At 32.3% G+C, this 16,012-nt stretch overlaps 1 protein-coding gene across 1 annotated transcript in view; it reads right to left on the bottom strand.

The window, feature by feature from the left end:
- Nucleotides 1-16,012, bottom strand: part of LOC149777422 (calcium/calmodulin-dependent protein kinase kinase 1-like) — a 247,985-nt gene that overhangs the window by 40,720 nt on the left and 191,253 nt on the right. The window contains exons 5-8 of the mRNA XM_089941395.1: nucleotides 14,980-15,031; nucleotides 12,780-12,938; nucleotides 12,515-12,536; nucleotides 468-550 (exon numbers count right to left, since the gene is read on the bottom strand). Of these exons, the coding sequence (XP_089797521.1) occupies nucleotides 468-550; nucleotides 12,515-12,536; nucleotides 12,780-12,938; nucleotides 14,980-15,031 (316 nt within the window). The remainder of the gene's footprint in view (nucleotides 1-467; nucleotides 551-12,514; nucleotides 12,537-12,779; nucleotides 12,939-14,979; nucleotides 15,032-16,012) is intronic.

Genomic DNA, 16,012 nt, shown 5'->3' with positions numbered 1-16,012 from the left:
ATACTCCATATCCCTTGTTCAACTGTATGTACTTATAATGAATACTCCATATCCCTTGTTCAACTGTATGTACTTATAATGAATACTCCATATCCCTTGTTCAACTGTATGTACTTTCCACTTTCAGTAAATAAAAACTTATAATGAATACTCCATATCCCTTGTTCAACTGTATGTACTTTCCACTTTCAGTAAATGAAAACTTATAATGAATACTCCATATCCCTTGTTCAGTTGTATTTACTTTCCTCTTTTAGTAAATAAATACTGTTTAAATCATGTGATCAACCCCAAAACAGAGACTTACATTAAAGAACTTTCTAGTTTTTTGGCTACAATTTCTGTTCAATCAACTTTCAAACAAAAATCCATAATTTATCCAATGTTAATTTCTTTAATTCATTCATGCTAAGTACTTAAATATTTACTATTTTCTAAACATTGTATTAAATCAGGAGTCAACTTACAATATTCTATACCCATCACCACATCCCTGAAATAAGACCAAGCCAGATCCTCTGAAAATGGGTTGTCCATGGGATTGATGTCACTGTCAAAAAATACAATATGTGAATGATACACTGTCAAAAAATACAATATGTGAATGATACACTGTCAAAAAATACAATATGTGAATGATACACAGTCAATATCACATTCCTTGTTTATATATTAACATAAGTAATCATAAGCTTAAGTGTGAAAAAAAAACAATACAATCACAGTATATCTCTCATGATAAACACAGAGAACTTGCAAATGACAGGAATCAAAAGTATATCTCTCAATATAAGCACAGAGGACATGCAAATGACATGAAGCGAATTACATCTCTCAATATAAGCAAAGAGGACATGCAAATGACAGGAATCAAAGTATATCTCTCATGATAAGCACAGAGGGCATGAAATGACAGGAATCAAAGTACATGTATATCTCATTATAAGCACAAAGGACATGCAAATGACAGGAATCAAGGTATATCACTTATGATATGCACAGAGATCCTGCAGATGACAAGAATTAAAGTATATCTCTCATGATGAGCACAGAGGTCCTGCAAATGACAGGAATCATAGTACATGTATATCTCATGAGAAGCACAGAGGACATGCAAATGACAGGAATCAAAGTATATTTCTCATGATAAGTACTGAGGGCATGCAAATGACAGGAATACAAATATATCTCACATGAAAAGCACAGAGGACATGCAAATGACAGGAATCAAAGTACATGTATATATCTCATGATAAGTACTGAGGGCATGAAATGACAGGAATCAAAGTATATCTCTCATGAAAATCACAGAGGACATGCAAATTCCAGGAATCAAGGTATATCTCTTATGATAAGCACAAAGGTCTTGAAAATGACAGTAATCAAAATATTAAGAGTACTGATGCTTTCAAGGCTGAAAATAATTTATATAACATTAGCTGGAATAACACAATTATAGGGACATTACCATGTATGGTCCCGGTTATAACAACAACACAACTACAGAGACAATACCATGTATGGTCCCGGTTATAACAACAACACAACTACAGAGACATTACCATGTATGGTCCCGGTTATAACAACAACACAACTACAGAGACATTACCATGTATGGTCCCGGTTATAACAACAACACAACTACAGAGACAATACCATGTATGGTCCCGGTTATAACAACAACACAACTACAGGGACATTACCATGTATGGTCCTGGTTATAACAACAACACAACTACAGAGACATTACCATGTATGGTCCTTGTTATAACAACAACACAACTACAGAGACATTACCATTTATGGTCCCGGTTATAACAACAACACAACTACAGAGACATTACCATATATGGTCCCAGTTATAACAACAACACAACTACAGAGACAATACCATGTATGGTCCTTGTTATAACAACAACACAATTATAGGGACATTACCATGTATGGTCCCAGTTATAATAACAAGACAGCTAAAGAGACAATACCATGTATGGTCCTGGTTATAACAACAACACAACTACAGAGACATTACCATGTATGGTCCCGGTTATAACAACAACAGAACTACAGAGACATTACCATGTATGGTCCTGGTTATAACAACAACACAACTACAGAGACATTACCATGTATGGTCCTGGTTATAAAAACAACACAATTACAGAGACATTACCATGTATGGTCCTGGTTATAACAACAACACAATTATAGGGACATTACCATGTATGGTCCTGGTTATAACAACAACACAACTACAGAGACATTACTATTTATGGTCCTGGTTATAACAACAACACAACTACAGAGACAATACCATGTATGGTCCCGGTTATAACAACAACACAACTACAGAGACATTACCATGTATGGTCCCAGTTATAACAACAACACAACTACAGAGACAATACCATGTATGGTCCCGGTTATAACAACAACACAACTACAGAGACATTACCATTTATGGTCCTGGTTATAACAACAACACAACTACAGAGACATTACCATGTATGGTCCCAGTTATAACAACAACACAACTACAGAGACATTACCATGTATGGTCCCGGTTATAACAACAACACAACTACAGAGACATTACCATGTATGGTCCCAGTTATAACAACAACACAACTACAGAGACAATACCATGTATGGTCCCGGTTATAACAACAACACAACTACAGAGACATTACCATTTATGGTCCTGGTTATAACAACAACACAACTACAGAGACAATACCATGTATGGTCCCGGTTATAACAACAACACAACTACAGAGACAATACCATGTATGGTCCTGGTTATAACAACAACACAACTACAGAGACATTACCATGTATGGTCCTGGTTATAACAACAACACAACTACAGAGACATTACCATGTATGGTCCCAGTTATAACAACAACACAACTACAGAGACATTACCATTTATGGTCCCGGTTATAACAACAACACAACTACAGAGACATTACCATGTATGGTCCCAGTTATAATAACAAGACAGCTAAAGAGACAATACCATGTATGGTCCTGGTTATAACAACAACACAACTACAGAGACATTACCATGTATGGTCCTGGTTATAACAACAAAACAACTACAGAGACATTACCATGTATGGTCCCGGTTATAACAACAACACAACTACAGAGACATTACCATGTATGGTCCTGGTTATAACAACAACACAACTACAGAGACATTACCATGTATGGTCCTGGTTATAACAATAACACAACTACAGAGACATTACCATGTATGGTCCTGGTTATAAAAACAAGACAACTAAAGATACAATAACAACAACACAACTACAGAGACAATACCATGTATGGTCCTGGTTATAATAACAAGACAGCTACAGAGACAATACCATGTATGGTCCCGGTTATAACAACAACACAACTACTTGGTCATGGTTTTTTTATAAATATAACTAAAAAAGTTAGTAGCAATTTTAGATATAAAAAGTTTGGGCTCTTGGGGCTGGAGTTTTTTTTAGACCATTGTGAGGTGTAAAGAGTTGCAAAGTTTTCAGACTTTCATGCACACAAATAAAAACATACTCATCAATTTCCATTAATGATAATAAGATTACTTACTTGAACCTCTTTTCCACATCCTTAGCAAGGTAAGATTTATCCAAAAATATTACAATTTATAGTCCTTGATATTATATAAAAATAAAGTTTCTTACAAAATCTTGATATTTTGTCAAAGTTTACTTTTTATTATACACCACCTGAGAATTTATACTGACATCTAAAACATTATTTGAGAAAACAGTGAGGCGATTTCCAAACAAAAGCATTATCTACTATTGTTTCTAAATATTACCAACAGTGGAACAATATTTAAGGGAAATAACTGACAATAGGTATAATTAACTATCTAAATCTGAGTTACCTCCATTGACAAATACAATTTACCAGTAAGTAAAGTTGATTTTTACTTTGTTACTAATTTTAAAAAGTTTGTTATTATCAATAATACCAACAATATTAAACAAATGGATGGGAATGGAAAAAGAGAATGGGCACTATATTTGATTACAGTGAATGGACACTATATTTGATTTAAAGAGAATGGACACAAGCAAGGAGGTTATAAATTCTCTTCAGGCCAAAATTCAGGTCTAGACTTAAGACAAGGTAAAGCATTTCTTATTTAATAATTTACCTAAATTTTGACACAGTTGGTGATGGGTTTATAATCAAGTATGGTATTTTATTGTATGCAGGGCTGTCAAAAACTGGATTTTTTAAAGATAAAAAATGATGATAATTATCTGGAGTATATTTTCTCACCACCAATCAATATACACTGATAACACTATGACCCATCAATATACACTGATAACACTATGACCCATCAATATACACTGATAACACTAAGACCCATCAATATACACTGATAACACCATGACCCATCAATATACACTGATAACACTATGACCCATCAATATACACTGGTATCACTGTGAATAAGAAATCTGAAGTTATTCTTAAATGCTTGCATAGTTGAGCAGTAAGTATGGCTACTTCCAAATGCAGTCTAAGTTCAAATCCAACATGGTCCTTAAAGTTATATTTTACATTGTGTTGAGAAGGTGAATTATATTGGTGTTTATATTTCCTGTGTGAATATTCACAAAACAGAGCAGAACATAAATGATAAACCGCTGACATCATGCAGGATCCTGTAAGAAATCTGCAACTTTAATCTCTTATACATATCTCTAGCAAATACATTTGAGCATAAAAAAAAAGAAAATTAGCTTGCCATAGCAAAGTGAATACTGGATATATTTCCTCTCATGGATGAATAACTTATGACTTTACCACTTGTGAAAATACTTAGCATTTCACCCAGTCAGTGAAATATAACTATCTTTTCTACTCATTTCAAGCAAATCTCCTCTGTATAACCAGTCATGGGTTTATCACCAAGTATGGGTTTCTTATCACACATGGGCCTATCACCATGTATGGGTTTCTTATCATGCATTGGCTTATTATCACACATGGGCTTATCACCATGTATGGGTTTCTTATCATGCATTGGCTTATTATCACACATGGGCTTATCACCATGTATGAGTTTCTTATCATGCATGGGCTTATTATCACACATGGGCTTATCACCATGTATGAGTTTCTTATCATGCATGGGCTTATTATCACACATGGGCTTATCACCATGTATGAGTTTCTTATCATGCATGGGCTTATTATCACACATGGGCTTATTGTCCAGTAAGAAATCTGCTAGTTCAAATGGAAATGATGCTAGTGATAGACTGGATGAAATCAAAGATGATGACCAAAGTCTTCTTCACATTCTCAATGTACAAGCAGCATAATAATGTCTGGGATACCTCCTTGCATAGAACAGTTAAGAATGGTTTGAAAACTCTTTTACAACATTTGCTGCAGTTATACTGCATCCTAAACATGTTAATCCTATCTTAAAGAGAATCCATGACAAATTAATCTTAGATGGCTGGATTGGAATGTGATAAAAAGAATCCATGACAGATTAATCTTAGTTGACTGGATTGGAATGTGATAAAGAGAATCCATGACAAATTAATCTTAGATGGCTGGATTGGAATGTGATAAAAAGAATCCATGACAGATTAATCTTAGTTGACTGGATTGGAATGTGATAAAGAGAATCCATGACCAATTAATCCTAGATGACTGGATCAGAATGTGATAAAGAGAATTCATGACCAATTAATCCTAGATGACTGGCGTGGAATGTGATAAAGAGAATCCGTGACAAATTAATCCTGGATAGCAGGGTTGGAATGTGATAAAGAGAATCCATGACAATTAATCCTAGATGGCTGGGTTGGAATGTGTTAATTACCGATTACAAATTAGTTCTAGGTAGCTGGATTGGAAAGCAATAAAGAGAATCCATGACAAATTAATCCTAGATGGCTGGATTGGAATGTGATAAAGAGAATCCATGATAAATTAATTTTACATTTCTGGATTGGAATGTGATAAAGAGAATCCATGACAAATAAATCCTAGATGGCTGGATTGGAATGTGATAAAAAGAATCCATGACAAATAAATCCTAAATGGCTGAGTTGGAGTGTGGTAATCACTGATTATAAATTAATCCTATGGAGAGTGATAATCACTGATTATAAATTAATCCTATGGAGTGTGATAATCACTGATTATAAATTAATCCTATGGAGTGTGATAATCACTGATTATAAATTAATCCTATGGAGTGTGATAATCACTGATTATAAATTAATCCTATGGAGTGTGATAATCACTGATTATAAATTAATCCTATGGAGTGTGATAATCACTGATTATAAATTAATCCTATGGAGTGTGATAATCACTGATTATAAATTAATCCTATGGAGTGTGATAATCACTGATTATAAATTAATCCTATGGAGTGTGATAATCACTGATTATAAATTAATCCTATGGAGTGTGATAATCACTGATTATAAATTAATCCTAAATAATTTGGTTGGAGTGTGATAATCACTGATTATAACAGTGACTTGTTAAAATTGCTCCTTACATGGTGGCCATCTTTGTTTTTAAAAATTTTACATGACCTTTCACCCAACACTTGATAATAAGCCCATGCTTTAATTATCAAAAACCATCCTGTGAGAAACAAGAATTCAATACAAAGCTTTTTGCACAAATATGCAACAGTACTTATTCTGCACAAAACATTAGACAAGTCACTGGTATAATCTAACCAAATTTAATGTGATGATGTACATAAATATTACTCCACCTCCCAGGCCTTACAACTGCACAATCTAGTTCACCCCATGAAAATATAAATAAGTCAAGTCAGTGCTAGTTCTTGTACTAGTACTGAAGATATACATAAATGTTATTTCAATAAAACCTCCACTGAGGTCTTCCATTCATTACAGTTTAGTTACAGACATTGTGAAAATGTAAATAGTGAAGCGGTTGCTAATTCTTGCACTAGTATTGATTTGAATACAAATATAATTAATTCTTTAAAATGTGAATTCTTAAAATCTATAACCATTTCTGCTTCCAGGCTTGGCAAAGAAAAGACTTCACATATCAAGTCTCAATATTAGACACATCTTGCCCAAACATGGTGAAGTAAAACTGATACAGAGTAGAATATTTCATGTCTTAGGCTTATGTGAAACCTATCTTCATATTATATATGTACAGAATAAGAAGCCTGGTAGAGACGGAAATGAAATTGAAGAACATGACAGAAGAGACACTATTCATAAAGAAGGATGGGGGGGGGGTAATTATGTATCTTAAACAGTCAGGTTTCCTATGAACAAAGAAAAGACCTTGTGATCAGTCAGTTTGAGACAACATGGATACAAATCTGTCTTTTAAGTATCTTTTTTTGTATCTGATTTAGCAAGTCACCAGTCTTTTGGATAGAGAAGTTTGAAAAATGAGATAGAGATCTAGAAGCAATTGTGATGGAGGATTTCAACATAGACTATTTAGATTGTACCATGAATGACTGAATCTTGTGGGTTGTCTCAACTTGTTACCTGAACTACAAAAGTCGATGAAACATCAATTATACTAATTGATAATGTTTATGGTTATAAATCAGAGAATATAATTGAACTACAGGTTGCTTATACCCAAGTAAGTGACTATTATCCTGTTTGTATTATACACAAATACTTAGTAAGGATATCTGTGATAAGGTTACTGCTATAGATGTTGCTAACTTTGTATCTGATTTAGCAAACTTCCTCCTCTTTTGTGAAGAAATTGTGGAAGAACCCACTGAAGCACTTGAAACCTGGAACACAATTATGTTTTTGATCAACACAATCCTTTAAATACAAAAGAGACAAACCCTCAGATAACTACATGGCTTACAACAAAAGTCAATGAATTCAGAGAGAATGGCGACTATTTTCATAAAATCAAGGATCGGCATAACTTCAAACTCTGGAATCATGTATATACTGCTATGATTCAGTCTGCAAAAAAATATTTTTACAAAAATATCTTTTGAAAAGGCATTAAATCTAAATGAAATGTGGAAAATTCAATGATTTCGCTCCAAAGAGAAACAGTAAGATCCCAAATCTAATAATTTATGGGGCATTAATTGATGGTATACTTGATATTGTTAACAGATTTAATGGGCACTTAATTAATATAACAAATGTTAATTCCAATATCTCAAATACTGCTAATGTTACAAATAACAAGGTACCATATTTTATTGAGACTAAATTTACTGATGATGTACAATTCACTCTTGGTACATCAGGACATTCATGATTATTGGAATTCAGACCATTCTATAGTTTTGGACTTGTGATAGAACAATTAGTATTAATGGGAATTTAATTCACAATATTGTCTTTTGAATTCTGACTTTGTATTCTAAGGAAATAAATTATGTGTTGATTTAACTAAACTTGTTGGTTTTGCCTTCTTTCCGTTACATAATTTAAGACGACAGAGTTTCTTTCTTTTATTATTTGTTCATCCTGAGGACCTTTGGGGGAGGGGTTAGTATATTATATTGTGCCATACTTATCAAATAAAGTATGTTATTATTATTATTATTATTATTATTATTATTATTATCAATCATAGTTTTATCAAGTATGAGCAAGTAAGTATGGGCTTATCCTCAACCATGGGTTTATGATCAATCACGGTCTTATCAATAAGTAAGGGCCTATCGTCAAGTATGAGCTTATCATAAAGAATAGACATATAGTCAAGCATGGGCTTATCATCAATTATGGGTTTATCATCAAGCAAGGCTTATCAAGCATGGACTTATCATCAACCATGTGCTTATCATCAACCATGGGCATAACATCAGGAATGGGCTTATCATCAAGCACAGACTTATAATCAAGTATAAGTTTCTCATCAACCATGGGCTTATCATCAACAATGAGCTTATCATCAAGATTGGGCCTATTATCAAGCATGGGCTTATCATCAATTATGGGCTTATTATCAACCATGGGCTTATCATGAAGCATGTGCTTATCATCAGTATGGACATAACATCAGGAAAGATCTTATCATCAAGCATGGGCTTATCATCATGCTTGGGTTTCTCATCAACCATGGGCTTATCATCAGCCATGAGTATATCATCAAGTATGGGCCTATTATAATTATCAAGCATGGGCTTATCATCAATTATGGGCCTTTTAAAAAGAATGGGCTTATCATCAATTATTGGCTTATCATCAGCCATGAGCATATCATCAAGTACGGGCCTATTATCAAGCATGGGCTTATCATCAATTATGCGCTTATTAAAAAGAATGGGCTTATCATCAATTATTGGCTTATCATCAAGTATGTGATTATCATCAAGTATGGGTTTACCATTCAGCATCAATCATAGGTTTATTATCAGCCATGGAATTATCATCAATCATAGGTTTATTATCAGGCATGGGATTATCATCAAACATAGGTTTATTATCAGGCATGGAATTATCATCAAATATAGGCTTCTTATCAGGCACTGGATTATCATCAATCATAGGTTTATTATCAGGCATGGGATTATCATCAAACATAGGTTTATTATCAGGCATGGAATTATCATCAAATATAGGCTTCTTATCAGGCACTGGATTATCATCAATCATAGGTTTATTATCAGGGATGGGATTATCATCAGTCATAGGTTTATTATCAGGTATGGGATTATCATCAATCATTGGCTTATTATCAGGCATGGAATTATCATCAATCATTGGTTTATTGTCAGGCATGGGATTATAATAAAGCATGGGGTTATTATCAGGCACTGGATTACCATTAAACATAGGCTTATTATCAGGTACTGGATTACCATCAAACAAGCTTATTATCAAACACTGGATTATCATCAATCATAGGTTTATTATCAGGTATGGGATTGGACAAATACAACAATCATTTTATTCTTTTCTAATTACGTATTTTTACAATAGAAATATCAAAGGAAACAAAACTCCCCATAATTATCAAGGTCTGAAAAATAATATTAATATGGAGCTCATGAAATATTAAAAAAGTGAAAGGATATTTCATATTTTATTACGGATTGTAACCAGTATACCCCTGAATGCAGTATTTTTCATATGAACATCATTACAATTTATATAGCAATATTACAACTTATACCAACGTTTTAGTTGTATAGAGCAAATGATGTGTGAGTGACTTGGATTTTTAACGTAGCTTTTAATGATTTTTCAGTCATATCGCTATGATGTCTGCATTGTGGCAGTTTACAGTGATGTCTAGCACTGAGGCATCATACCGCAGACATGTAGCATGATGTCCCACCCAGTCACACTATCCTGACACCAGGCCAACCTGTCCTAACACTAACCTCTTAATGCTGGGTGCCAAGCGAAGTAGCTGTTAGTACCATTTTTGTAAGTCTTTGGTATGACTCAGTTGGGGATCGAACCCACAACCTCCTGCATCTAAGGCAGATGCTCTAACCACTAGGCCACCAGAGCGGTAGCAAATGATGATGAAGATCTATAAGTGGCAAAAACTTTAATAATGCACCTTATCACTGCTGATGGCATAACCATTGGAAAAGTGATATCAATATTAAGATGAACATATCATGGAGATTCAATGTTAGATTAACTTCTTAAGGTTTAAATTAAGACAAACAATATTTCAGTTTTCTGCTAAGTGGTCAAATTCATAAATCAAACTAAAAAAGACAGTTTTGCATATTTAATAAACTTGTAAGATTTAAACAGTAAATATACAAATTAAATCAAAGTGTTTATCTAAATGTCAAATATTCTGTATTGGTAATAATATGCAACAAAATTATTATTTTAAAGGAAGTCTCCATAAAGCAAGTCTTTTCATGAACAATTCTCTTAATGAAAACCAACGGCTAAATGGATTTCAATTTCATGAAAACCAATGGCTAAATGGATTTTAATTTAATGAAAACCAACATCTAATGGATTTTAATACAATGAAAACCAACATCTAAATGGATTTTAATTTAATGAAAACCAACATATAAATGGATTTTAATTTAATGAAAACCAACATATAAATGGATTTTAATTTAATGAAAACCAACATCTAATGGATTTTAATACAATGAAAACCAACATATAAATGGATTTTAATACAATGGAAACAAACATCTAATGGATTTTAATACAATGAAAACCAACATATAAATGGATTTTAATTTAATGAAAACCAACATCTAATGGATTTTAATACAATGAAAACCGACAGATAAATGGATTTTAATTTAATGAAAACCAACATCTAATGGATTTTAATACAATGAAAACCAACATCTAAGTGGATTTTAATTTAATGAAAACCAATGGCTAAATGGATTTTAATACAATGAAAACCAATGGCTAAATGGATTTTAATACAATTAAAACCAATGGGTAATTGGATTTTAATTTAATGAAAACCAACATTTAAACGGATTTTTATTTAATGAAAACCAGCATCTAAATGGATTTTAATTTAATGAAAACCAACGGCTAAATGGATTTTTATACAATGAAAACAAACAGCTAAATGGATTTTAATTTAATGAAAACCAACAGCTAAATGGATTTTAATACAATGAAAACCAACAAGCTAAATGGATTTTAATTTAATGAAAACAAACATCTAAATGGATTTTAATTTAATGAAAACCAACGGCTAAATGGATTTTACTACAATGAAAACCAACAGCTAAATGGAAACCAACAGTTAAATGGTTTTTAATTTAATGAAAACCAACAGCTAAATGGATTTTAATGCAATGAAAACCAACAGCCAAATGGATTTTAATTTAATGAAAACCAACAGCCAAATGGATTTTAATTTAATGAAAACCAACAGCCAAATGGATTTTAATATAGATTTTAATTAATGAAAACCAACAGTTAAATGGATTTTAATTTAATGAAAACCAACAGATAAATGGATTTTAATTTAATGAAAACCAACATCTAATGGATTTTAATTTAATGAAAACCATCAGCTAAATGGATTTTAATTTAATGAAAGCCATCAGCTAAATGGATTTTAATACAATGAAAACCAACAGCTAAATGGATTTTAATTTAATGAAAACCATCAGCTAAATGGATTTTAATACAATGAAAACCAACAGCTAAACGGATTTTAATTTAATGAAAACCAACAGCTAAATGGATTTTAATTTAATGAAAACCATCAGATAAATGGATTTTAAAACAATGAAAACCAACAGCTAAATGGATTTTTATTTAATGAAACCCAACAGCTAAATTAATTTAAATTTAATGAAAACCAACATATAAATGGATTTTAATTTAATGACAACCAACATCTAAATGGGTTTTATGTTAATGAGAACCAAAAGCTAAACAGATCTGATTTTACTTAGAACCAACAGTTAAAGAGCTTTTAATGAAAACCAACAGTTAAATAGCTTTTAATGAAAACTAAGAGCTAAACAGCAATTAGAAGATATTTAAGTACTTACCCCTTTTCTACTAATTCAAATGCTGAAAATTAAAAATTAAAATGTAATCAGTATTGATAGATAAACAAAATATCAAGTCACAAGAAGAAAAACATACTGTAATTAAAATGGAAAACTTAGAAATTTCCGCACAATTTTAAATTTTTGTTTATTCTCCTAGAATGTAATTATAATTAATGCATGCAGTACAAATCCTTCATATGGTCCACTTTTAAAGTTATACAGTTAAGGAAATCAAAACACAGACTGGTTCTCAAAAACATACCCAGGTAGAGATTATCTTCTTCTGGGTCATCTACTACTTCAACCAGTCTAACAACATTTGGATGATCTAGCTTTTTCAAGATGGCTATCTCTTTGTAGACCTTTTCAATTGGGTTGTTTGGAGGGGGTCTTTTACCATCCCGAGACGGAAGAGGCCTACCTGTGAAATATCAAATCAATACATAATTTTACATGACTGTTCCTTTGATATGAATTTGTGAAATGGCATAGAGTATTACATCTTATCAACCACTTGAAGCATGCAGTATAGTATATTATTCAAAACGTTTTTAATTCAATCTGTGCTGATCATCATTTTTAGATTAAGTTGCTGATGATACTGCAGAGACTTTGTGTTACTTAATACTGTACTCCCTCTCTCTAAGACACTGTAGTATATGGTAGTTTTTTCACAAGATAGATGTGGTCATGGATCCCATTTCATTATTTAACAGCAGCATTATGCATAAAATACCTCAATATAATGTTACCTCACCTAAAATGTGCTCCACTTTTATGGCTCTCATGAACAGTATTATAATGAGTGAACTTGTAATAATTATAAACAGCATCATGAGTGAGCTAGTAATACTTATAAACAGTATTATAATGAGTGAGCTAGTAATACTTATAAACAGTATTATAATGAGTGAGCTAGTAATACTTATAAACAGTATTATAATGAGTGAGCTAGTAATACTTATAAACAGTATTATAATAAGTGAGCTGGTAATACTTATAAACATAATGAGTGTGCTTGTAATACTTATAAACAGTATTATAATGAGTGAACTAGTAATACTTATAAACAAATATTATAATGAGTGTGCTTTAAAAACTTATAAACATTATTATAATGAGTGAGCTAGTAATACTTATAAACATTATTATAATGAGTGAGCTAGTAATACTTATAAACAGTATTATAATGAGTGAGCTAGTAATACTTATAAACATTATTATAATGAGTGAGCTAGTAATACTTATAAACAGTATTATAATGAGTGAGCTAGTAATACTTATAAACAGTATTATAATGAGTAAACTAGTAATAATTATAAACAGTATCATAATGAGTGAGCTAGAAGTACTTATAAACAGTATCATGAGTGAGCTAGTAATACTTATAAACAGTATTATAATGAGTGAGCTAGTAATACTTAAAAACAGTATTATAATGTGTGTGCTTGTAATACTTATAAACAGTATTATAATAAGTGAGCTAGTAATACTTATAAACAATATTATAATGAGTGTGCTTGTAATACTTATAAACAGTATCATAATGAGTGAGCTAGCAATACTTATAAACAGTATTATAATGAGTGAGCTAGTAATACTTATAAACAGTATTATAATGAGTGAACTAGTAATAATTATAAACAGTATCTTAATGTGTGTGACGTGATGTGATTTTGATTTTTAACATAGCTTTAACAATTTTTCAGTCATATCGCTACGATGTCTGCAATGTGGCAGTTTATAGTGATGTCTAGCACTGGGGCATCATGCCGCAGACATGTAGCATGATGTCCCAACCAGTCACATTATCCTGACACCAGGCCAACCAGTCCTAACACTAACCTCTTAATGCTGAACGCCAAGCGAGGCAGCTGTTAGTACCATTTTTTAAGTCTCTGGTATGACTCGGCCGGGGATCGAACCCACGACCTCCCGCATCCGAGGTGGACGCTCTAACCACTAGGCCACCGGAGCGGTTGTATCTTAATGAGTGAACTAGTAATACTTATAAACAGTATTATAATGAGTGTGCTTGTAATACCTATAAGCAGTATTATAATGAGTAAACTAGTAATACTTATAAATAATATCATAATGAGTAAGCTAGTAATACTTACAAACAGTATTATAATGAGGGTGCTTGTAATACTTATAATGGTATTATAATGAGTGAGCTAGTAATACCAATAAACAGTATTATACTGAGTAAACTAGTAATACTTATAAACAGTATCTTAATGAGTGAGCTAGTAATACTTCTTATGAACAGTATTATACTGGGTGTGCTAGTAATATTTCTTTGGTATTGAATGATGATGATGCTTTATTATATGGTAAATCAGCTTTGTGAATATTAAGTGTACTGGTTAATAAAACTCTGTTTTCACCTTAATGATTTAACGCTTTGTAACCTTTAGCCTGGGTATGAAATGGCATGCCTCTCTCTTTATTAGACCTACCTAAAAATCCTGCCTTCCTCATCAGTCTCTTTTTGGATAAAATTTTCATTGCCTGAAAAATACAGAAAGTAATAGTGTACTGTATATGTTACAAAGTAAACTAAAACAAAAATGACACCTGAAATAAATGTGTAGTTGTATGTGTCTATGCAGCTGAAGCACCTCAGTATAAAACTGCAGTGCTGAAAAAAGGTAAAGTTAAAAAATGTAAACATGTAGTAAAGTTTTTAAGGATCGACTGTATTAGTAACCTACATTTTCAGTAGCCTACAACACTATAATGCCATAAAAATGTAAAATGAGGTTACATTTAACTTTTCCATCTCTTGCATATACTTACCTTTCTACAAAATACACTTTCTGAAATGTTAACACAATAATACATACTCATCTTAGAATGGAAAAGAAATGTTGATCAAGAATACATTCAATCTTTCTATGCTGAAGTTGTTATTAAAGTAGCTCTGTTACATTGGGTATTTTTTCAACTATGATTTAATCAAGGATATCAATACTGAGTGATGATGAAGATGCACCAGGTGGTTGATATAGGACACCAATACTGAGTGATGATGAAGATGTACCAGGTGGTTGATATAGGACATCAATACAGAGTGAATGATGAAGATGTACCAGGTGGTTGATATAGGACATCAATACAGAGTGAATGATGAAGATGTACCAGGTGGTTGATATAGGACATCAATACAGAGTGATGATGAAGATGTACCAGGTGGTTGATATAGGACATCAATACAGAGTGAATGATGAAGATGTACCAGGTGGTTGATATAGGACATCAATACAGAGTGATGATGAAGATGTACCAGGTGGTTGATATAGGACATCAATACAGAGTGAATGATGAAGATGTACCAGGTGGTTGATATAGAACATCAATACAGAGTGATGATGAAGATGTACCAGGTGGTTGATATAGGACATCAATACAGAGTGATGATGAAGATGTACCAGGTGGTTGATATAGGACATCAATACAGAGTGATGATGAAGACGTACCAGATGGTTGATA

Source organism: Sinohyriopsis cumingii, chromosome 18 (assembly GCF_028554795.1).
Source record: "Sinohyriopsis cumingii isolate HCF-2022 chromosome 18, ASM2855479v2, whole genome shotgun sequence".
NCBI lineage: Eukaryota > Metazoa > Mollusca > Bivalvia > Unionida > Unionidae > Sinohyriopsis > Sinohyriopsis cumingii.
Note: the sequence above shows the minus strand (reverse complement) of the source record. Positions and strands in the feature narration are given on the sequence as shown.